This window comes from Medicago truncatula, chromosome 6 (genome assembly GCF_003473485.1).
Source record: "Medicago truncatula cultivar Jemalong A17 chromosome 6, MtrunA17r5.0-ANR, whole genome shotgun sequence".
Lineage (NCBI taxonomy): Eukaryota > Viridiplantae > Streptophyta > Magnoliopsida > Fabales > Fabaceae > Medicago > Medicago truncatula.
The window spans coordinates 35,331,470-35,355,221 of NC_053047.1; the positions used below are offsets into that span (position 1 = coordinate 35,331,470).

Below are 23,752 nucleotides of genomic sequence, written 5' to 3' on the forward strand. Positions count from 1 at the left end.
AAAGCTATCAATTCTAATGGCAGAATCAGTTTCAATCGACGCTTTTAACATTGTCTACCATGTAACAAAATACATACTAATTTTATTTTCAATCTAATTTTCTAACACCTCAATAATTAATGATGAATGCAATCATTATAAAGATATCCTTCCCTACACATATATGGAGTTCCACTATTCCTTTGTTTTTCAAGGATGTAGAAAATGAACTCTCCACCATGACCTTATCTTTCGGCTTAAGTGTTTCTGTGATGCAAGATATCTTAGTGAGGTTTGGATGATGTAACATTTTATCATATACAAATTTGACCACTTTAAAGTATGTTTGTTTATAACAGTTCCATCTAGATAATTATGGTGATAAAATATTCTAAAGCCTTGTGCATACTTAAATAAATATTCATCAGATACAGCTTTTACTTTAAATTAAAATAGAAAATCGAGATACAACAATACATTGACTAAGTTTCATTAAAAAATAAAATACATTGACTAAGTTATTCCACTCACTCACCAAACAAAGGTTTTGTTATTGCACAAATATGTGTACTTGACCCAAGAACAACATAATACAAAATGGAACGCTCGAAACTAGGTGAAAGAGCATCCATCCCACGAGCGGTATCTACAAAGACTTCAACAATCAACTTAATTATGTACCAAAATTTTAGGCTGAGAAGAGATGTTAGTGTTAATTTTTACTATACTTGCTAAAAATATCATAATTGTAAATACATCTACAAGTTTTTCCTTTATTAATTTTTTTTAAATGGGAAAGGGAAAAAATTTATTAATAACAATGGCATCAATATTCAAATTACAACCGTTTCAAATGAGATTTAGGGTGTCTTTGATCTGCTAAAATGCTAAAAGATAAAGGACAGTATAGAACATAACAATTTCAGTTGTACAGTGTTTGATTTGTAAAACTGTTTTTGGGAAAGGACAAACTAGAGGCAAGGGATAAGAGAAGAAAAAAAATTGTCCCTCATTATACCACATCACAACTTTTTGTCCCACGTACGAGTTATCCAAAATACAAAAATAGCTTTTTGTCCAACAAAAATCATATAAGATCAAAAATTATTCAATACCATAAAAGTTTGTCATGTATTGTTCCAACCTTGTGTTGTGATGTTCAGTCTTGTGGTGTTACATTATATCATGTTTAGCAAATCAAACGCACCCTAATATTTTGTCTCTTGAAATTACAAAGTCAAACTCTAACCACTGAGTGCTTGTTTGGTTCAGCTTATTATTAGTCCAGAAGCAATTCTAGAGCTTGAGAATTGAAAAAGGCAATTGTTGACATGTTTGGTTCAGCTAAAAGCAATTCTCTTCTCCAAAAGCAATTATGGTTGAAGCTACAATTCCTAACTTTTCAGTTAACTAGAATCAATTCTTACAACCCATTATTTTCCTTTATTGTTCTTTATCAATTCTCCTTCTTTTTCGTTTGTATTTAATTTGATGAACCAAATTTAATCCAAAAAATTTAACGAACCAAATTAGCCACAAAAAATATTTATGGTCAGGAGTTACCAAGTTTTAGATTTTTCTTTACGGTTTTTCCGTTCAGATTTACTGTATTTTTTCTTTTACGTTATATTTATCATTTTTGGCAACCATCTCTATTATTATTGTTTAACTTAAATATATTTTATCAAAATATATAAAATACATAGAACAAATATATTGTTAAAAATATTTGGTTTAATGATCATATTTATTATTTTTAAATTAATATATAGAAAAAAAATTATTTAAATTAAATAATATATCTACATTTAGTATTGATCTACACATACATTCAAAACTATGTCCATTTATTTGTATTTAGCTATGTCCATTTTAATAATTATACATTTAAAAGTAATTTTGATCAAAACTATCCAAACAACATTCATTCTATTTAATCAATTCTATATTATCGTGTCCAAACATAAATCAATTCTCTCAAAATCAATTATGTCAGATCAATTCTATCAGAATCAATTATACCAAATCAATTATATCCAAAGCTGAACCAAACACACCCTGAATTGACCCCTCTTGAACCTCTTTTATTAATCATTTTGGTTCAGGACAAGAATATGTTTTTAGGTATTCAATCAGTCGTCAAATGTATTTTCGTGTCAATTTTGTCAATATTAAGGGTGTGTTTGATTTTGAGAAGAAAGTGAAAAGAGAGAAATAGGTGAGAGAGAGTATGAGAAGAGAGAAATAAATGAGAAATAAAGTAGATTTGATGAGTTGTTTACTATAAGAGAAAGAATAGAGAAATAGAAGAGAGAGAGAGAAGTGTGACTGATTTGTTAAAAGACAAAAATATCATTGTTTTAAAAGTTGAATTGTTTATCTATTTGATTGTAATTTAGATATATTATTTTAGTTATTTTAATAATGAAGCAATTATATTATAGGAGTACCAATTTGAGTTTATCTATCTCTCGCAAGATAGACTAGGTAGAGTACCAATTTGAGTTTTTTTTATAGAGTATGTTATTCTTCTTTTTTTCCTTATAATTTATATCGTACATATCCACTTCGGCTTATTTGTGTTATTAGTTACATTTTTCTATTATTTTTCAAAACGTTATTAGTTATAATACATAGTGTTCATTGCAAATGTCAGGCATGTATTTAAGAAAGACATTTATTTAATACAGACCAAGGAAAGGATAAAATTGGAAAAGTTTTGTTATCCAACATCTCTTTCACCTTTCTTCGCTCTTTTGGGGTGAAGATCCTCTCCATTTATGTGTTTCTCAATTTCTTCCATTTTGAGAGATAAAGACACATAAAAAATTTTAAAAAATAAAATATAATTAATGATGGTGGGACCCACTTAGTGGTAGGACCCACCATCTATTTTTTGTGTCTATCTCTCTCAACCTTGCAAATCTTCAGTTATTTTACCAAATGGAGAGGATCTTCATCCGCTCTTTTGGGGAGATGAAAAAACACATGGACCCCACCATGATTTAATCTCTCTCGCTTGTATCTCTCTCGCTCTTATATCTCTCCTTCCAAACACAGTGTAAAAGAGAAATATTAAGGATATGTTTGTAATTTTTTGTTTGTCCCATCAATTCCTTAGGAAGAAAAAATTACACATTCAAAAATTAAAAACCCTAAATCAACAAATTGGGAATAACACTGAATTCAACTCGCCGGAAAAACCAAAACTTCTCCGGATAACGCAACTGGGGTTCGTCGTCAACCGCCATTATCATTGAGAAGGTCCGTCCAAATTTCCTTTTTCCTTTAATTTTTTGTATTTTTCTTCCCCTATACTGCAGCGCTCGCAAGTATTCGATTCATGCGCGATTAACATTTATTCAGTTGGTTTAATTATTGATCCAATTCATTGGTTGAGTTTGTTCTAAGTTTTAGAATATTGTTTAGAAATTGAAGATATGCTTTTTAGAATTTAGGATTATCTTAGCACAAGTAGGTTTCTTTATTTTGATTCATTACTATCTATATTTTTTTTTCCGGAGTAAACGTCATTTTGGTCTCTGAATGTGTGTGATGCCTTGTCATTTAAGTCTCTTAATTTGTCGAAATTACATGCATATTCTCCAATGTTTCTTTAGTTAGTCATTTTGATCCTCAAATGTGTTTTTAGTTAGTCATTTTGGTTCTCAAATGTGTTTTTCCTTACTCAATTTATACCATAAATTGCAAGTAAAAAACACAAAATGGGGATGTATTTGCAATTTTGATAATGATAACTGCCTACACATTCAGAGACTAAAATGACTATTTACTTGTGACTCGTATTTTTCACATGAATCATTTCTTGGTGAGATAATCTATGACGCACGAGCACCTTCGTTTTCGACTATCATTATTGGTGGCTTAATACTCTTCATTATTTGACATCAATTTTTTAGCTTGTTTCTTTTCTTGTTCTCATTGTTGTTTATCGTTTTGGTATTGTAACTTAGTAATAACTTTTAAGTCTTTTTCTGGCAGTTCTTATGTTGGATGGACTTTATTGGTTTCGTTGATATATTCCATTTTAGCCTTTTAAAAAAAATTGACATTGACATTGACAATGACAATAATTTGAGGAAATGGAACTAATTGAAGGTAATGTGTCGGTGTCTAACACCGAATACATAGTTGAAGCGATTGTGTCCGGTCTAATTTTTGTAACATTTCGTAGAAATTGAAACTATGCATTTTAGAATTTATGATTATCTTAGCACAAACAGGTTCCTTTATTTTGATCCAGCCCTCTCTATATTTTGCACATGTTGTACTTGAAGCATTTTCTTTGTGACGCAATCTATGAACTGCTGACACAATGTCGACCCTGGTAATAATATGAGCAAATAGAAGTAATTGAATGTAACTACATGTATCGGTGTTATGTCAATAACGACTTCAATCTATAGTTAATAATCATAAAAATGTTAGTAGATTTGTATCAGTGACAATTTCGCCATAATAATAATTATTAAAGTTTTTTTAAGTTAACAATAACAACTTGTTTCATGTATGATAAATATTTTATAATATATATATATGGGATTTGCTAGAACACACCCACTAATTTTAATGTGGAAGTGTTTTAGCAAGTTATAACTAAAAAGTTAATAAATACACCTTAAGGTGTATGTTGCTATAAGTAACACACCTTCTAGAAAAAGCAAGTGGGTGTGTTCTAGCAAATCCTATAGGCATTTGTTAGAATACACCCACTTATTTTTTAGAATGAGTATTTTAGCAAGTGAATAACTAAAAAGTGGTTAAATACACCTTAAGGTGTAGCTTTGCTAAAACACTCCCACATAAAAGCTAGTGGGTGTGTTCTAGCAAACCCCTATATGTGTGTGTATATATATATATATATATATATATATATATATATATATATATATATATATATATATATCAGTGATGACATGTCACATGATTAATAATTATCTTAAAATTCATATCGGCTAAAACTTGTCTCTTTGTGTTATAATGATTTTGAATTTGTACTCAATGATAACAAATGTTGTGTATAATTCTATTATTTTTTTAGGCTTAATTACCTTTTTGGTCCTCTAACTATTTAATTGGTAACGTGTTGGTCCTTTAACTAAAAAATGATTTATTTTGGTCCTCTAACTTTATCACCGTTACAATATTTCGTCCTTTTCTGTTAAATTAAATCAAATTATGTTAAGTGTGTGCATAGATGGCAATTAAGGGCTGATTTGGCAGATAATATTATGATGACATGGCATAATATACATTCTAGAGAGATATATGGGATAACTTTAGAGAGAGAAACATAAAACCAGAAGAGGAAAACGAAGAAGCATTTCTGGGAGAAGAGGAAAACAAAGAAGAAAACGAAGGAAGTGGAAAACGAAGGACGTGTTCTTCACTGCGATTCACCAATCGAAACCAGGTTTAATCTCTATCTCTATGTTTTAATTTCGTATTGCTCTTTGTGTTAAACGAAATTTGGATTTTAGGGTTACTTTTTTGGGTTAGGGTTTTTGAATTTGGTTTCTGGTTTAATCTCTATCTCTATCTCTATGATTTGATTTCGTATTGCTGTTTGGATTAAACGAAAATTTGGATTTTGAATTGGAAGAAGATGAAGATGAAGAAGAATTTTGAATTGGAGGAAGATGAAGATGGAACCCTAATTTTTGGGGGAAAAAGTAACAATAAGAACAAACCACCAAAAACTCACAAGATTATATAGTGCTAACTCATATATTGCCAAATCAGCCCTTAATTGTCATCTATGCACACACTTAACAAAATTTGATTTAATTTAATAGAAATGACGAAATATGGTAACAGTGATAAAGTTAGAGGACCAAAATAAATCATTTTTTAATTAGAGGACCAAACTGTTACCAATTAAATAGTTGGAGGACCAAAAGGTAATTAAGCCATTTTTTTAAGTTAGTTTTTCACTTACGTTACGGTATGAAAAAAAAAGGAGAATAATGTTTTTTTGAAGTAAGGAGAATAATGTTTAATAATATATATCAGTGTATCTCTTATCTTGTGTATAATAATTATTTTATAATATATATCAGTGATGACAAATCATATGATCAATACTTATGTCCTCGTGAGCTTACCTCAGTTGGTTTGGATAATGTAGAATATATCCAAGATCCGGGGTTCAAACTCCGACCACTACCAAAATATGTTCAATACTTATTTTAAAATTTATATCAGCATGTCTTGTTTATAATAATTTTTTAAAAATTTTGCGAAGTGACGACTTGTCTCATATACAATAATTATTTTAAAATTTTGAAGTGATGAGTTGACCCTTGTATAATATATTTTGTCAATCTTTTTTAAAACTTGTCTCTTAAACTATTTATACCTCGTCTGTTACTGTCTCACTTTAAATTTATACACATCACTCTTTTTCTACTACTCTCTTTGGTATGTTGTACGTATCAAACGATCAATATTTTACCAATATTTTTATGTTAACAATGAAATATATTTACCTTATGTTTTTATGAATATAAAAAAAAATTAAATTTTAATATTCATTAATTAATGTAAAAACACGTCTTTAGATCTTGTAAAAAAACACGTCGTTATATATATATATATATATATATATATATATATGTGTGTGTAAAATAACATTTATTAAATTATATTTTTAGAGGTTAAATAAACTACTACTATTTTTTTATTATTTGATAAAGAAATTATTATTATTTTTTATATATTTTTTAAAGAATTTATTTATTTTTATTTTTATTATGTTACACTAATTTTGCAATAAAAAAAGTCTATACCCCTTTACCCCTTTCTATCTCGTACAAACCTAGAGTATTTTTTTATAATTTTTTTTTTATTTTATTTTTTGTCATTTAACTTTATTCCACACACACCATATTTATTTTAAAGTTAATTTTCTCTCTCTTCACCAAAGAAATCTGGAAAACTTTCTCATTCTCAATTCTAGCCGCCGCCTCCTCCCTCCTTCCGTGTGTCTCCGGCGGTCGTTACATTGCTCCACCATCTTCATCCTCTCCTTTTCATCTTTTCGGCTAGATCTAGACATCCACGTACAAGCTTTTGAAAATCCATCACCATAAAAAGAGTGCCCTCCATCTTCTCTACAAAACCCATTTAAAAATATCAGGATCGGACAACCTTCGCCGGTGACCACCACGCCGGAGCTTTCAACCACCGCGCCGGGAAAGAGCTTACGTGTTTTCATCTCAATCTGGGTCAGAATTTTTACACAAACACTTAAACCTGGGCAGTTGTCTTCATCAAGGTCAAGTTCTTTACATATTTTGTTTCCATTACATGCAACAACAACAATACAAATATGAAATTGGATGTGATTTTGTATAACTAATGAATATATTTTGTATATTTGCTTTTTTGTTGTTGATATAATTTTAAAATTGTGTTAGGACTGTTTTTGTTAAATATACATGATATGAAGGTCAACAACAAATGAAATAATTAATGATATTAGGAAAATGAATTCTTATACCTGCCGTGTTCTTCTTGTTGTCAAAGAGAGAAGAGGAAAAGGAAAATGAGAGAGGAGATACAGTTTAGAGAATGAGAGAGAGATTTATTTATTTTTTTTGAAAGAGAGAGAATGAGAGAGTATTAAATTATGAAAGAGTAGTGAATGACAATATAAGAGTATTTGAAATTTGAAATTGAAAATTTGTCTCCAATTGATTGTAGATCTGACATTAGATTATATCTTTTTTGAACAAAAGAAAACTTTTTTCGTTTTCGGTGTCAACCAAAATCGGATGTGTTTGTAATTTTTCGTTTGTCCCATCAATTCCTTAGAAAGAAAAAATTACACATTAAAAAATTAAAAACCCAAAATCAACAAATTGGGAATAACACTGAACTCAACTCGCCGGAAAAACCAAAACTTCACCAGATAACGCAACTGGGGTTCATCGTCAACCGCCTTTATCATTGAGAAGGTCCGTCCAAGTTTCCTTTTTCCTTTAATTTTTTGTATTTTTCTTCCCCTATACTGCAGCGCTCGCAAGTATTCGATTCATGCGCGATTAACATTTATTCAGTTGGTTCAATTATTGATCCAATTCATTGGTTGAGTTTGTTCTAAGTTTTAGAATATTGTTTAGAAATTGAAAATGTGCTTTTTAGAATTTAGGATTATCTTGGCACAAGTAGGTTCCTTTATTTTGATTCATTACTATCTATATTTTTTTTCCTAGTAACCGTCATTTTGGTCTCTGAATGTGTGTGATGCCTTGTCATTTAAGTCTCTTAATTTGTCGAAATTACATACATATTCTCCAATGTTTCTTTAGTTAGTCATTTTGATCCTCAAATGTGTTTTTAGTTAGTCATTTTGGTTCTCAAATGTGTTTTTCGTTACTCAATTTATACCATAAATTGCAAGTAAAAAACACAAAATGGGGATGTATTTGCAATTTTGATATATGCAGGGACTATATGATAACTGCCTACACATTCAGAGACTAAAATGACTATTTACTCGTTACTCATATTTTTCACATGAATCATTTCTTGGTGAGATAATCTATGACGCACGAGCACCTTCGTTTTCGACTATCATTATTGGTGGCTTAATACTCTCCAATGTTTGACATCAGTTTTTTAGCTTGTTTCTTTTCTTGTTCTCATTGTTGTTTATCGTTTTGGTATTGTAACTTTGTAATAAATTTTAAGTCTTTTTCTGGCAGTTCTTATGTTGGATGGACTTTATTGGTTTCGTTGATATATTCCATTTTAGCCTTTTAAAAAAAATTGACATTGACAATGACAATAATTTGAGGAAATGGAAGTAATTGAAGGTAATGTGTCAGTGTCCAACACCGAATACATAGTTGAAGCGATTGTGTCCGGTCTAATTTTTGTAACATTTCGTAGAAATTGAAACTATGCTTTTTAGAATTTATGATTATTTTAGCACAAACAGGTTCCTTTATTTTGATCCAGTCCTGTCTATATTTTGCACATGTTGTACTTGAAGCATTTTCTTTGTGACGCAATCTATGAACTGCAGACACAATGTCGACCCTGGTAATAATATGAGCAAATAGAAGTAATTGAATGTAACTACATGTATCGGTGTCATGTCAATAACGACTTCAATCTATAGTTTTGGTGCTACACAGGATCAGAGTTGTTAAATAGTAGCTATTAGTGACACTAAAGTGCTATAACAGTGTAATTTAAACAAATCACTGTTGCTCCTCAATATGATTTTAAGTACAGTTCCTCAATATGCTTTTAAGTACAAAATATTGTCGAATAACGGCTATAGCAGCACTATAGTATTGTTACGTAGCGGAATTGGAACAAACCACTATTTTCCGCAATCTGCGATTGATAATATTGCATAGGATGCAATACAACTTATATTGCTAACTTTGCATCTTTTTCAGGTCTGGCTTATACCTCAGATAATTTCGTCAACCAAGTCTTTCTGTGGCTTAAAACAAGAGAGGTTTACTGTCTTTATTTAGAAAAAATGACAGAAATCCTTAGCTACACTGCTTACAGGCAGTTATCTCAAATGTTCTTTGCAGTTATCTTCTTTCACGTTTCTGAATATTTTCTAGCCGCCGTCATTCATGGGAAATCAAGTGTAACTCTGCAGTCCCTTTTGATTAGCAAACACTACATTTTGGCAATGGTATTTTCATTGCTAGAATATTTAATTGAGGTTGCATTCTTTCCTGAGCTAAAGGAACATTGGGTGATCAGTGATTTAGGGTTGGTATTGGTTGTGATAGGTGAAATTATAAGGAAGGTGGCAATAATAACAGCAGGGCAATCGTTTACTCATATTATAAGGGTCCGTCCTGATGAACATCACCATCTGATTACGCATGGTATATATAAGTTTATTCGCCATCCAGGGTATTGTGGTTTCTTCATTTGGTCTGTTGCTACTCAAGTAATGCTTTGCAATCCTTTATCAACTATTGGATTTGCAGTAGTTGTCTGGAAGTTCTTTTCTACCCGAATTCCTTATGAGGAATACTTTTTAAGACAGTTTTTTGGAATAGAGTATGTCGAATATGCTCAACAAGTTGTGTCTGGGGTGCCATTTGTTAACTGAAGACCGATCAGTTCTGCGAGGTGAACCATATATTGTGCAACATTCACTGCAAAGTAGTCAATAAAGTTTCAACTCATTTTTTTTCTGTAACAGCTTTAACCTGTGCTTTGCGTGATAGAGATATGAAGTGCTTGCTTTCAGCATGTGGCTATGCGGAACCTTTATGTGGAAAAAAATCAAAGTAGGGTAGATGGTGAGTTTTGAGATCTTAATCAGGTTGTTGCAGATTACTGATTGCAAGCCTGCTGATTTTACTTCATCCAAACCGTTTTGGGTTGCTACTGCTCAGTCATATCCTGACCAATGAAACTTAGCTTGTTACAATCTAACTAGGGTTCTGTTTACCAATGAAATTTAGCTTGTTACAATCTAACTAGGGTTCTTTTTGTGTGAGTACATGTATGTGCTTTGTGATTTAATCTTAGCACTCACTAGGTATTTATCATAAATTTGTAGCTGTATTTGGATGTGTTTGTCAAACATAATTTTGAATGAGTCCTAATGTACAAGTTATCATTTTTTTATTATTTCATTTTTAATTTCTATTTAAATTAGTATTTGGAAACCAAATCAATCTTGTCTTGCTAAACATATAAGTTCTAGTATCCAAATAATGGCTAATAGATTAATTTTATAGTAATGTAATCAATTCAATTTAGTCCTCGTGAGCTTAACTCAGTGGGTAGGGACAAGGCATAATATATGCAAGGTCTGGGGTTCAAACCCGGACCACCACGAAAAAAAGATATAATAATTTAAGTTTTAACAGTTGATTTTAAAATTGAGGGACTGTTGCTGCTAAAAATCTAGAGAGGGACAAAACTCTTACATCTAAGAATCTTGGACGCTAAACCCTAAGAATTTTTCCTTCACCATTTTGAAATTGTAAATTGACGAATCAATGAATGCTTGAATAGGTTCACGTGGTTATGAATATTTTAAAAAGATCTTTGACTCTATCAAATTTACCTCAATTTACTCCTCATTAGTTATTTTTTTTTTATATAGTATGTTAGAGACTACATTGATAATAAGTGGTTACGTTTAAGGATCAAATCGATTTAAGTTGTTAAAATATAAGAACAAAATTGATGGTAAGTGGTTAAATATAGGTACCAACTTGATAGTTTATGGAATCAAAGACTTTTTACAATTTTCATAATCTTAGTATTTGAGAAACACATTACAAAGTCGGCAACCAATTTGGTAGTTTACTCTGCTAACATTTGTTTCTCATAGACCACCCAATGAAATGGTTTATACATTTTATAAGGATCCCAATCATTAACTTTCTAATCCGTAATTAACTCTACAGAACTTTTGCACTACAATTGATATTGAAATAGCCATAACTTCCAATCTCAAGATAAAAAATGCAGGCTGGTAAATGAGATAGAGAAATCTAATTGTGATTTAATTATGGCTGCTATGAAAATTGACGAGTATCTTTTGGTAAATCAGGACAGCCTATGTTGATATTGCAATAATAATTGTAGTATATCACTATTCAAAAAACACATTTTCTGTAATATGAACTTCCAAATTAAAAACAAACTGCCTCGACTAGACTAGAAAATTCCTACTATACTAACAATTCACAGCTTGACAAGGTCATTAAGTTACATAAAACAAGAATAGTTGTGTCTTCAACCTCCCAGGAGGAAAAGGCAGCAATACCAGATTTACCGCTCCGCTCATTGCCTTGTATATATATCTGATCTGATAAAACTGAAGACGGCATGTTTACATGCTGATGATAATCAGAGGATGACAACCAAAGAGAATCATATTCAGTTCACAACGATGACAATTCAACTTCCTGAGAGCAAGGACGGTACACTACAAATGTGCTATCCATTGAGAAGGATCCGGTATTAAAACAAGTGATTCCTGTGTACTTAAATGCCTTCTGCGGACTTCTGTCTCCCAAGACTATCTGCAATCACAACAGCAGAATTTCAGTAAATTCTTCCCAGAATTTACAAGATCGTATTACTTTCATCACATCATGAACAGCTACCCCAAATTATTTCAAGATATTGATATGTCAAATAACAAATAGAATAGAGAGTGACAATAAAAGACATTGTTGTGTTGTATGAAAAGGAAAAAGAAACAATCAGGTATTAACAGTACCGTGTGCGGATTTGGATATAAATGAAGGGAATGATCATAATTCCATATGATGGGTTGCTGTTTAGTTAGAGGGAGTGGACAGAGATGACTCTGATGGGTTATGGTGGCAACAAGCTGCAATTTAAACACACAACAGATGAATTTTTGATTCTGAAAACCAGAAGGCAACAGTTATTAAAGCAGAAAACGTAGATAAGAGATGAATTACATGCTGAAAAGGATCAACAGTTTCTGTCTCAGAAGGTGGTAGTAAACACGATCGACGCATGTTATATAGCTGATCCTGGCGGAAAAATACAATTTCTTGGGTATAGAATTTTACCCTGTAGTCAAACATGTATGAGTTTGTAAGAACAAGAACAATCAGTTTTGATAACTAAAAACCACAAATGTATTCAAGATGAAGATATCTTATGCAATCATATTCAAATCTAATGTTAACCTGCAAGGATTGCTTGAAAATATGGCACCGGAAATATAATTTTGGAGCTCCTCGGTTAAATATTTAGGCAGAGCACACCTTGGAAGAGCTGTTGAGCCTGAAAACACACTTGAGTGTTATATCATAGAAATCGTTGAAAGTAAGAAGCGCAAGTAATTATCAATTTAATTCAATACCTGCATCGCCAGGACCAGGAATAAAAAGAAATCGACAGTTCTCTTTTAAACGTGGACGGGCAGCAATAATTTGTCCTAGTTTGCCAAATTGCGACCTGCATATCAAAGTGTCTAATAATTGTCATCCCCACAAAACAATACAAGCAATAAAAAACAATGTTCGTTTGAACTAATTATAATTAATGACTCATCGCCTAATGTGATTTGGTGTGGAGCAGTGTGTTCTGAAATTAGTATAAATGATTCATATGACAACACCAGTGGAGCTCACCTTAGGCTTGAATAAGCGTTAAATGCAAGGCTACATTTCTCAGAACAAAAGTCTCCCATGAAAACAAATAAGGAAGGAACCACATCCACACTCTCAAAACCATCAAGAACAATCTCTAGCTTTCCAAAAGTCTTCTCTACGAAGAAACAATGTCTATATATCAAGATACACTTTTATACCTACGTGACAAAGGAAAGGAAAGAAAAACAAATGACTTTTCAAATTACCTCTTCTTTGTCTAGCCAAATATCAGATAGTATGACAAACATGTCATTGACTGCTCTTTTCTCCATCTCTACTTGCCTGATCTATTGCGTAGGTAAAGGATATTTAATTTTAATTGAGTGATACCAATAAAAATACATGTGACTATAAAATGACAAATTTGAGGGAGTAAAAAAGATACCGTTTCTTCTTTTGTAAAAGTACCACCACCAAAAAAATCATGTCCCGCAAGCACTTGAAGTGATATATCTCTATCCTCTAGTGGAGGAAACCCACATGTAAAAATCTGCAGCAAAAAATGCACCGATTATCCACATATTGAAGTGACAATGCACAAACCGGTAAAATGAGCCACTCGCAAAAATACGTACTAAATAGCAAAGTTTTGAAGTTTTAAGTACAAAATACATTGTGTAAAAAAAAGTACAAAAAACATAATTTCTAAGGTTTGATACTTCCGAGACATATCACATATATATGTGAAATTCAATTTCTCTATTAAGTTTTAAATCCATAATCATTAAGATAATAGTAAACTATTGGTTTCTTATCTTAAACATATTTATATTTTACTTTAACTATCCCTCTAAAAAATTAATGAAGAACCATAAGCTTGACTTCTTTCAAGAACATATATATTATACACTAAATGATTTTCACGCAACATGCCCAACAACTACACACAAGTACAACATGAGCCTTGACCTAATGGTTAGCAGACAGGATGTGAGTACTGTTAACCTCAGAGTACCAAGTTGGATCCCTAAAAAAAATCTACTGCACACAACTGGTGTCTTTCCTTCTGAACCCAAGCAGGTCTACTTATCCATTTAGACTCATGCAACATCTTGTTCTCTTATGCAAGTAGCGTCATTCCACACCCATAGGCACCTCAGAAAAAATTTATATTACATCTCAGGCCCAATAATCAACTTCAACATCTTGCGTCCGTCAAAGGCATATTTCGGCTTTTAGAATTTGAGTTCAGATTTCTTTTTTAAGGGCATGCACAGTATGTAGGATCATCAAGAGATGTTGTCAAGCAAAACTAAACATAGAAGTCATAAAAGTTGTGACGAAATATTTAGTAATCTTATTATGAATAAAACTGACCTTAGTAAAAAGTATGCAAAAAGCCATTTGTTTGGATAAAAATTAGAAGTTATACGACTTGCGAGTGTAGTGAACTTCATGGATAAACAGGGTTTATGAATAAAAGTATAAAAATCAAATATCGGATATATTGTTTTTACAAAATTAAGAGAACATGGGGCATATATCACGAAGGAAATGTTAACAAGAACCTGAAAAATGCCCTCTGCAAGCATCTCGCCTTCGGCCACAACTATAGTGTTCTCTAAGAAGAATCCTGTGGTAATCTTGTATGGATAGTCAAAGAAACTAATGACAATACTTCATGCTTACAATAAACTTGAACTGTTATAAGAGTTATAGCAGACACATTAATGAAAATTATGAAAAGACAGAACAAATGTGCTCTAAGCACTTTGTATGCACTGTGTACAGAATCCTTTAATCAATTAGATGCAACCTAATCCTAATGAAAATACTTCATACTAACATAACATGGCATGAACTAACAAGATGCAACCTAATCCTACCATGCCTGACTTGGTACATTTCAGGCACACAAAAAAAGGAATGCTAAAAGAGGTAACTATATATCATAATGACATTTAAAGGAGTACATTTAATTGGCTGAAGCAAACATTATTTAAACACTTGTTTATTATTGTTTTATCCTCAACAAGAACTGTGTAATAAAACATTTAAAAAGATTATGGAGTTCTTAGTACAAAATAAAATGATTTTTATCAAAGCATAAAAGGATATAGCATCAGTTAAGTTGATTTCAACAGAAGCGCTAAGGTCTTCCAAATAAAAGTGTCCATCCTCCAGCTGAGATATTACTCCCATTACCCATCTTCTACCTTTTCGCCCAACCAGGGATTGAATAGGAGATATCTGACATAAACAGCATGGCAAAATATTACATAAATCATCCTCAAAACATCAACTAGAACATATGCATTGAACACATGGTTCTAAACATTAGGCAACATTATTTGAAATTCAAAGTCAATTGGAGAATCCAGCAGTACCTCACAGCTCCGGAATTGTGAAAGTTCGGACTCAAAAGCCGGCCTTGAAAAATCCTGATGGCGAGAAAGCCTTTGGGACAACAACAAAAATCTATCTCTATACAGAGCAGATTTTGCTGGTGGGTCCCCAAGACGAGGTAAGCTTCCTGGGTGTCTGGAATAAAAACACAAAAATTAACATGGTTCGAAGTTAACACCATATGATAAAACAATCCAAGTATAAATGGCCAACACAAATTTCCAACAAATAACTTAACTATAGATATGTTTCTCACACAATACGTAGAATGATAGTCATTTGTCATGCTTTAGTACTTTTACTCATCCATAAGCAAAGAAGCATAATTGATAATACATAAGATTTAACTAAGGCACCGACACTGTCAATTAATCATAACCATTAGATCATTACAGATATTGACTTTAATCATATCTACCTTAAAAGCGATACAAAATATGGTTTGTTAATGGTTGACAAAGTTTTTCGACCAATATCGAATCAAAATTAATTCATTTCTAATGCAAAACAAAACTTTATTCGGGGTTACATGAAATTTCTAATGCTCATTGAACTTCCTCTCATTTTGAATACCATCAAAATTACAATAAAACCATCAACCACAAAAGCTAGTAGTATAAAAACTTTAGAAAATTACCAATCAATGAACTCCAAAGTCTAATGAAACTTGAGCAATGAAGAACAAATTCTACTAATGTTTTAATTTTTATGGTAAATATTTTATCATCACTTCCTTAGCTCCTTTCATTGGTAATTTGCCCACATAAAAATCAATTACCAGAAAACTAATCAAACATTGTTGTTTACTTGCACTAATCTGTGAAGGACCAACACAGACACTGACACTTTCCCTAATCAGAGTCATGTCTGTGTCGAACACCACTTTGATCAAAAGTGTCAGTGCTACATTTGCCTTGATTTCAAAATTCAATTACATTCACAAATCAATTTCAAGAATATTCATCACCAGAAAAGAAATCACAACAACAACAACCAAGCCTTGACCCACTAAGTGGGGTCGGCTCCAGAAAAGAAATCAAACAAGAAAAAAGGAAGAAAACAAAATCATTCCCAAAAAACGTACTGGTAGAAGTTCCTTCTGATAGGGTCGTATTTATATCTAGGAATATCAAACACATCAATGACACCAATGGCTGAAGAAGAGGAGGAAGCGAACATATCATTAGTTTCCTCCGTCCCATCGGCTGCCAATAGCAAGTTCACCACACGTTGCACTGGTTCCACATCGATTATCGCAGATTTCACTGCAATCTCACACAACAAAATTTAAACAAAAAAAAGAGAAGGTTCAGCATCATGAAATTGAATCAAAAACCTAAGAATCCAAGTAGATTTCACTTCAAGTTCACAAAAAAGATATTAAAAAAAATTAATCCAGCATCATGAAATTGAATAGAAAACCTAAAAATCCATGTAGATTATAGTAGATTTCACTTCAACTTCGCAAAAATAACAACAACAAAAAGTTTCAGCATCACCATATTGAATCAAAAACCTAAGAATCATTGTAGATTTCACTTCAAAAATTTAAAATAAATAAATAAATTCAGCATCAAAAAATTGAATCAAAAACCTAAGTATCCTCGTTGATTATAGTATATTTCACTTCAAAAAATTAAAAAAAATAAATTAAAAAAATCAGCATCAAGAAATTGAATCAAAAACTTAAGTATCCTAGTCGATTATAGTAGATTTCACTTAAATTTCCCAAAAATAACAACAAAAAATGTCCCAGCATCATGATATTGAATCAAAAACCTAAGAATATTTAGGGCGTGTTGTTTTAGCTTTAAAAAAAAATAGATTTTGGGTTACAAAAACCTAGAGATTTTAAAAAAAAATCTGAAGTTACTTGTGTTTGTTTGTTACTCAGAAAAGAAAAAAAAATCACTTTTTTAACTAGTTCATGTGTTACCTTCTTGTTTTTGAAAAAAATATATTTTGAGAAAAACTAATCCTAATAGCTTTTCATTTTAGAGTTAAAATAGATTTTTTTTTGATAAAATGATTTCTCTAGAAATCCTAAGCAAACCCTTAAATTTGAAAAAAAGTGACTTTTTTTTATAAAAAATATAGATTTTTTCCTAAACAAATCTAAAACAAAGAGGGTCTTAATTGAATATTATAGTAGATTTCACTTCAATTTCACAAAAATAACAACAAAAAGTCTCAGCATCATGAAATTGAAACAAAAACCTAACAATCCATGTTAATTATAGTATATTTCACTTCAATTTCACAAAAATTTAAAAAAAAGTTTCAGCATCATGAAATTAAATCAAAAATCTAAAAATCATGATAATTATTGTAGATTTCACTTCAATTTCGAAAAGATTAAAAAAAAATATCAGCGTCATGAAATTGAACCGGAAACCCTAAGAGAGAGAGAGAGAGATTACGAGATTCCTGTTCGAGGTGATCAAGAACAATATCGGTGGCTTCGTCTTCTTCTTGGGTGCTTTCAAAGCGAGTAACGAAAGAGAGGATTTCTTCGAGTGCTTCTGGTTTGATGTTGTAGCCTCTGATTTTGCACTTTTTCTGAATTTTCTTCTTCGTTGAAGCATTCATCGTTTTCTCTCGCTCTCTAGGATTGAGTTGAGTTGAGTTGAGTTTGGGTGATTTGAGGGAATGAGCGGGAAAATGAAGGGGAAAATTGTGTATTTGAAGGAAACAGCGGGAAAATAGAGGAATTTTGGTGAGAAAAAGCGCGTTTTATAGGATTCACCACCAAATGTGGATATGTGCCTGTTGTAGTCGATGATTATGGAAATAATAATTTAATAATGTTCTCGGGTCCTAATTTAATCGATAAAATAATTAAAATTATTAAGTCGGATGTCGTGATTGAGATTTTTTGTTTTTTTAGGAAAAATCGGACGATGTGGTTGGGTTAGAACTCTAAACTCTTTATTATATGTTTAAATAATGATTATTAAAAAAAAATCAGGATCATTGCCACCCTCTCTCATATTTATTGGAGAATTCTCTTAATCAAAGCTTCTCTGAATAGTAGTACAATCTCCTAAAAAAATCGTTCAATTTTATTAACTTTAATTTTAAGTTGAAATTACCAGTTACAACTAATATAATAGTTTTTTTTTTGGTCAAGACAACTAATATAATAGTTTTTTTTGGAGATAATATATTCCGGTCACATATATTCAATTTTTTTATTAGAATTTTATATATTATACACCTCGTATATAAAATAAAGTTAAATTAGAAACATATTAAGATAGATTTTTTTTTTTTCGTTTGCAAAGTCACAAACAAAGACATAGAAAAATGGAAACACACTTTGGTTAAGAGATAATGAGTGTTTTATTTTGAAAATTTTAGTATTTTGGATTTGTATTACGATGAAATTGATGTGTGAGATTTGATTGCAAATTCACTATTTTTGAAGTTGACGTGAGACTTTGGTTATTGAAGTGTATTAATTTTAGATTTTTTTATATGTATTTCACAAATGTCTCGAATATTTTTTTGTACATTTTTATTCTATATCTGATCCAAACCAACCCATTGGTTATCGGTTTGGTCCTCTTTGAGATTTAACCCAAAAATGTGTAAATCCAACTCAAATCACTTTGTATACTTTTTATCAGTTTGAGCAATGGGTTCACTCAAAAACGAATCAGACGGCCCCACGAACACATATATTGAACATGCTTTTCAGATGTAGAATAACCTAGAGTGTTGGGATTTCATTTGTTGATAAAAAAACGATGAAAAAGGATAAGACGGCCCGACGAACACATATATTGAACATGCTTTTCAGATGTAGAATAACCTCGGAATGTATCAATATTGTTAGGTTGGACAACTTTATCCATGTTTAAACTCGGGACATCGTAGTAGTGTATGAGTTTCAAGTGGTGTTTGTCACTTTGTCTACAAGTTCAACAAAATAATATGTCAAGCGAAAAAAAGATGGTAAGTTGGGTCGTGTTTGAGAGAGTCTTGCTCCTTCCAAGGTTTGGGTTTTCTCCTGACAGCTGCTTTTGGATCACCTGCCAACGAGAAGTAATCTTGCCCATAGAGAGGTTTTAGGTAATGAAGTGGATCCTTGTTATATTTGAAGGGAAATGTTAACAAGTGCCTCCAGGGCACTCTTTAAGATCTTTAAAATGTAACTTTATTTGAAAATTTATGTAATGAGTGCATTGAAAATTGAAATATTTGACTTTTTTAATGAAATAATTTCTCTTTTTGGAATGCTTAAAAGTGTCCCGAGAACACTCGTTAACAAAACTCATATTTGAATAGTTAGTTATACTTTCTATTTCGCCTTCCATATACACATAATAATATCTTTGCCATTATAAAAACAGAAGTTGAACAAATTTGTAATAATTTTACATATAAATTTTGCTTCTAATTTTCCCTACTTCGTTATCCTGTTTTCTAAATAAATCCTCAGAACAGAAAAAACACCTGCATGAGCATCAATGGTATTACAAAATACATGAGCTCACTCGTCTAAAAACACGGACTTCCTGCAGAAGCATGAATGTCCTTAAAGCCACATCACTCAGCTCAGCTAGGAAACTTATGATTTCTCTTAAATAGGATGAGCACATTTCAGAATTTTTTAGATCAAAGGATATATTACACTTCCAAAGAATGTTTTTGGCACAAATTCTCCGTTGAAAGATAATAGAAGCTCAAAATTGGCTCAATCAAAAACTTTCTAAGTGTAAAAGCTTTATTACATTAGAAGCTAATCCAAATTTGATCATTATGTTCTTCGCATCCTTGTAGTGCTTCTAAACTAATTGGTCAAATGGGGCAATACTACCATAGAGACCAAATTTTCTCACAGCTTACCAATAGTGAACTAAATGTAGCCAATTTGGTTGTCATTAATCATTATCACCGTACATAGGAATCAATCAAGCCCTTAAAATGCAGTGGCGTTTGAAACTCTTGAGGGAAAGCTTTGCGGTCCTATCTAGCTTTAGGACTAGTCTCTACAGTTGTGCACAGATAATACCCAAGTTTACCCCCAAAAAAATACCAGCTTTCAACTAAGGCAACAGCACGAGATAACAAACAATAATATGGGAAACATCTTTTGTGGTGTTGTGTCATATGGTATATAAAACATGGAAAAACATTGAAAGAGAATGATCAAATATTAAGCACCCTTGCTTGGCATGTTTAAGAAATTCCACCAAACCACCAATTAATCTGCAACAAAACAAACAAACTTCCAAACAGAAAGAAGCAACAAAAGAAAATGAGAAATGCAAACGGGGAAATTAGAATGTGGCAAGCGAATGGAAAAAGTATCTGTGATCATTATTGATGTAATGGACCATTCATTATAGTCGTGATACAGTTGGCAATTTCATATGGTCAAATCATACAATGACCCCTAAGATGCTAGAAAAAATCTCATAACTCGCAACATCTTTCAGCAGAAGTTAACAGATTCTTGACCAGATAACAAATTTTTCCGTTCTTAAAAAAATAAAAAAAATTCCATCATACACAAGTTCGATCACAACCTCTTCTCCCACAAAATATAACATAATACATATCTGGATCTTTTGACCTTTTGGCTGTGTCAACTAACCAACAGCTCTCAATGAAACTGTTGTAACTCGTAACAGCTTCCGAAATTTCTCTTGACGGACAAAAAATGAGAATAGATAGATCCAAAGACTTCCAAATTTTTCATGCAAAAATATTGGTAGCAGATAGTATGACCAAGAGAGCATGTCCAAAGATGGGACTAGCTGTCACAATGAAGGGACAAGCTTGAAGGCAGTATCTGAAATTGTATATGCTATAACCTGCCGTGTTTTCAGAAAACATTTGTCCAACCAAACATGGGAAGAACCCTTCAATCTTAACTTCCCCCAGGTTTTTGTGAAAGGTAGCACAAACTCAACCGAGATATTTCATACTATGATCTCCCTCGCAAACTCATGCTCTTGCGCTTCTGGCTTAGAGCAAAACGTCTTGCCATGGGATTATTATAGAATTTCCTCATATGATCCGAGAGCTTATGAATGGCCTGGAGATTACCGATCTCCGAAAGTTGCATCAGCAAGGAATCAAACTTTCTATACGGCAATTTTATTCCCTTGTTTATCACTTCTTCTAAAAGAATACAAGCATCTTCTGCTTTATTGCAGTTAAATAGTCCCTCAATCATGACGCCGTACGTATCAGTGTCTGGTCTGCAACCCCTTTTCTCCATTTCATGCCAAGTCTCGAATGCCCCGTCAGGATCATCCATCTTAAAAAACATTGAAATCAGCATATTGTAAGTTTGGACACTAGGAATACAACTCAATTCAATCATTCTTCCATATAGTTTAAGGGCTTCCTCAGACTTCTTATTGTGGCAGAGGACCTTGAGGAAACAATTATGAGTAACAATATCAGGGGGATAACCTTTTTTTCCCATCTCTTCCAAGAACTTGTAAGCCTCGTCAATCTTACCGCACAAACACATACCTTCGATTATATCCTTGTATGTCGTGACATCAGGAAGACAACCACTGCTAATCATATGCCCCATAAATTTAAAACATTCCTCCATTCTATCGTTTTGGACTAGAGCCACAATTAGAATTGAATAACTCTTGGCAGTGGGAGAAGATATGATTGAACCTTTTGTCCTCATGAACTCAAAAAGCTCCACTGCATCTGTTATCATGCCTTCTTTGCAGTAAGTATCAAGGGCAGTGTTGTACGTGAAATTGTCAGGCTTATGACCTAATTGAATCATTTCTTCCAGCACTTTCATCCCTCTACTCGGGTTTCTAACCCTACACCACCCAAAAACCAATATATTATACGTATCCCCATTAGGATTGATCTTCTTTCTCATTCTCTTATACAAACCCTCAGCTTCCTCAACCAAACAACACTTGCACAAAGCATCCAACAGAAAGTTAAACGCATTTATTTCCGGTTGTGTCTTCACTCTTATCCTCTTTCTCTTCGCAAACTTCTGCACATGAGTCAAATACTTCTCCGTATATTTCCTCAAAATATCCATCAAAACATCCACCGGAACCGTACGCTTGTTATTCCTCTTCATATATTCCAAAACATCACAAACAATCCGAAATTGTTTAACTTTATACCTTGTACTAGACAAAATATCCATCATATCATTATAAACACAAGCCTCATGTGAATAATTATCTTGATGACCAGCCCATGTGAAAAACCGAAACGCAATCTTCTCATCGTAACGAAGCCTATGCAACACACCTGTAACCAATGGTGTAGTCAAGGGAACACCCAAATTTTCAAGAGCTTTCTCCATATTGCGAAAACCAAGTAAATTATCCATTGTAGTGGTATACACCTTATCAACATCACTCTCAAAACCATTACTCTTTACAACATCATTAATCTCCACAACATCATCACTCACATTACAGCCAAAATCTTGTTTCATTGAAACATTTTCCGAACAATAATTGCGGCGAATGGATGAATGATATACAACAAAAGAGTTCATTTGCAATGAAGATTGAATCAATTGAAAACAATGAGCATTTAATATTGGAATTTGTGGCAAAGGTTTGTTTTTTCTAAATAGATAAGAGTGATAATGATTATGATGATGCGTGAGTAATGAAAAAGGAGGGATTTTTAGAGATTTTAAGCACTTATTAAACAAACCCATTAACATGATTTTGCGTTTTGGGATTGAAGGCATTGAAATGAGTGAAAAAGTTTTCAGAGGCAAAAAAACAAACAGGTGGTGGGTTAGAAAATGCGGTTTTGAAAAATGGGTATGTGTGGATTTTGGGGGTGGGATTGGGAATGGAAAAGGAGAAGGAAGAGGTTACTGTGATGGTGATGATGAAGCTATGAATAGAGCATAGATCAAACGGGAATTTGGGGATTGTGTAACGTTGTTTAAGGTTCAAGCTTCGTTTGGTTGTGTAGGAAGTGAAACGGAGTGAAGTAAAACATGTGAATGGTTTAAATAAGTTGAGTTTAATTACTTTACTGTGTTGATAGTGTAAACCGTCAAGTCATTTTACAATCATCGAATGAATGGTATATTGTTGCATCAAGCTATCAACATGAATATGACAAATTTTGTGTTTTTATATTCATCAACGTTGCAAGTTGCAACACATCATTGATTTATCGTGTAAGATAATTGTACACTGACAGTGTATACTAATTAAATTTATAATTTCTTACCGAATATCTCAAATTTCGTTTTTAGACCTTCTAATAATTATTTAGCAAATTTTGGTCAC

At 32.1% G+C, this 23,752-nt stretch overlaps 3 protein-coding genes across 4 annotated transcripts; 1 reads left to right on the top strand and 2 right to left on the bottom strand.

Moving 5' to 3' along the window:
• The first annotated feature begins 6,877 nt into the window (after positions 1-6,877).
• LOC25496684 (protein-S-isoprenylcysteine O-methyltransferase A) lies at positions 6,878-10,625 on the top strand. 2 transcript variants are annotated; one of them, XM_013597323.3, is made up of 2 exons: positions 6,878-7,958; positions 9,414-10,625. In XM_013597323.3, exon 2 carries the CDS (start codon positions 9,500-9,502, stop codon positions 10,091-10,093), a length of 594 nt encoding a protein of 197 aa, XP_013452777.1. In that variant the 5' UTR covers positions 6,878-7,958; positions 9,414-9,499; the 3' UTR covers positions 10,094-10,625. The 2 variants fall into 2 exon arrangements, with proteins under 2 accessions (XP_013452777.1, XP_039691172.1); XM_039835238.1 differs by having other exon boundaries at positions 6,879-7,276.
• A 911-nt stretch (positions 10,626-11,536) lies between these two features.
• On the bottom strand, positions 11,537-18,244 carry LOC25496685 (DNA polymerase epsilon subunit B). The gene is made up of 13 exons (XM_013597324.3): positions 17,906-18,244; positions 16,570-16,750; positions 15,467-15,620; positions 15,198-15,329; positions 14,648-14,725; positions 13,525-13,629; positions 13,346-13,426; positions 13,119-13,249; positions 12,848-12,942; positions 12,672-12,768; positions 12,438-12,552; positions 12,230-12,343; positions 11,537-12,029 (listed from the first exon to the last, which is right to left on the bottom strand). The coding sequence occupies exons 1-13, from the start codon at positions 18,072-18,074 to the stop codon at positions 11,889-11,891; spliced, it is 1,593 nt and encodes a 530-aa protein (XP_013452778.1). The 5' UTR covers positions 18,075-18,244; the 3' UTR covers positions 11,537-11,888.
• Positions 18,245-20,789: 2,545 nt separating this feature from the next.
• On the bottom strand, positions 20,790-23,549 carry LOC25496686 (pentatricopeptide repeat-containing protein At1g73400, mitochondrial). The gene has a single exon (XM_013597325.3). It carries the CDS (start codon positions 23,194-23,196, stop codon positions 21,421-21,423), a length of 1,776 nt encoding a protein of 591 aa, XP_013452779.3. The 5' UTR covers positions 23,197-23,549; the 3' UTR covers positions 20,790-21,420.
• Between the last annotated feature and the right edge of the window lie 203 nt (positions 23,550-23,752).

Excerpts from the sequence above, each read along its gene's own strand:
- LOC25496686 (XM_013597325.3), bottom strand. The coding sequence starts at position 23,196 with ATGCCTTCAATCCCAAAACGCAAAATCATGTTAATGGGTTTGTTTAAT.
- LOC25496685 (XM_013597324.3), bottom strand. The coding sequence starts at position 18,074 with ATGAATGCTTCAACGAAGAAGAAAATTCAGAAAAAGTGCAAAATCAGA. Across the intron at positions 13,630-14,647 it reads TTGCAGAGGGCATTTTTCAG|ATTTTTACATGTGGGTTTCC; the intron begins GTTCTTGTTAAC and ends TTTTTGCTGCAG. Across the intron at positions 12,344-12,437 it reads CTGTTGATCCTTTTCAGCAT|CTTGTTGCCACCATAACCCA; the intron begins GTAATTCATCTC and ends TTTAAATTGCAG.
- LOC25496684 (XM_013597323.3), top strand. The coding sequence starts at position 9,500 with ATGACAGAAATCCTTAGCTACACTGCTTACAGGCAGTTATCTCAAATG.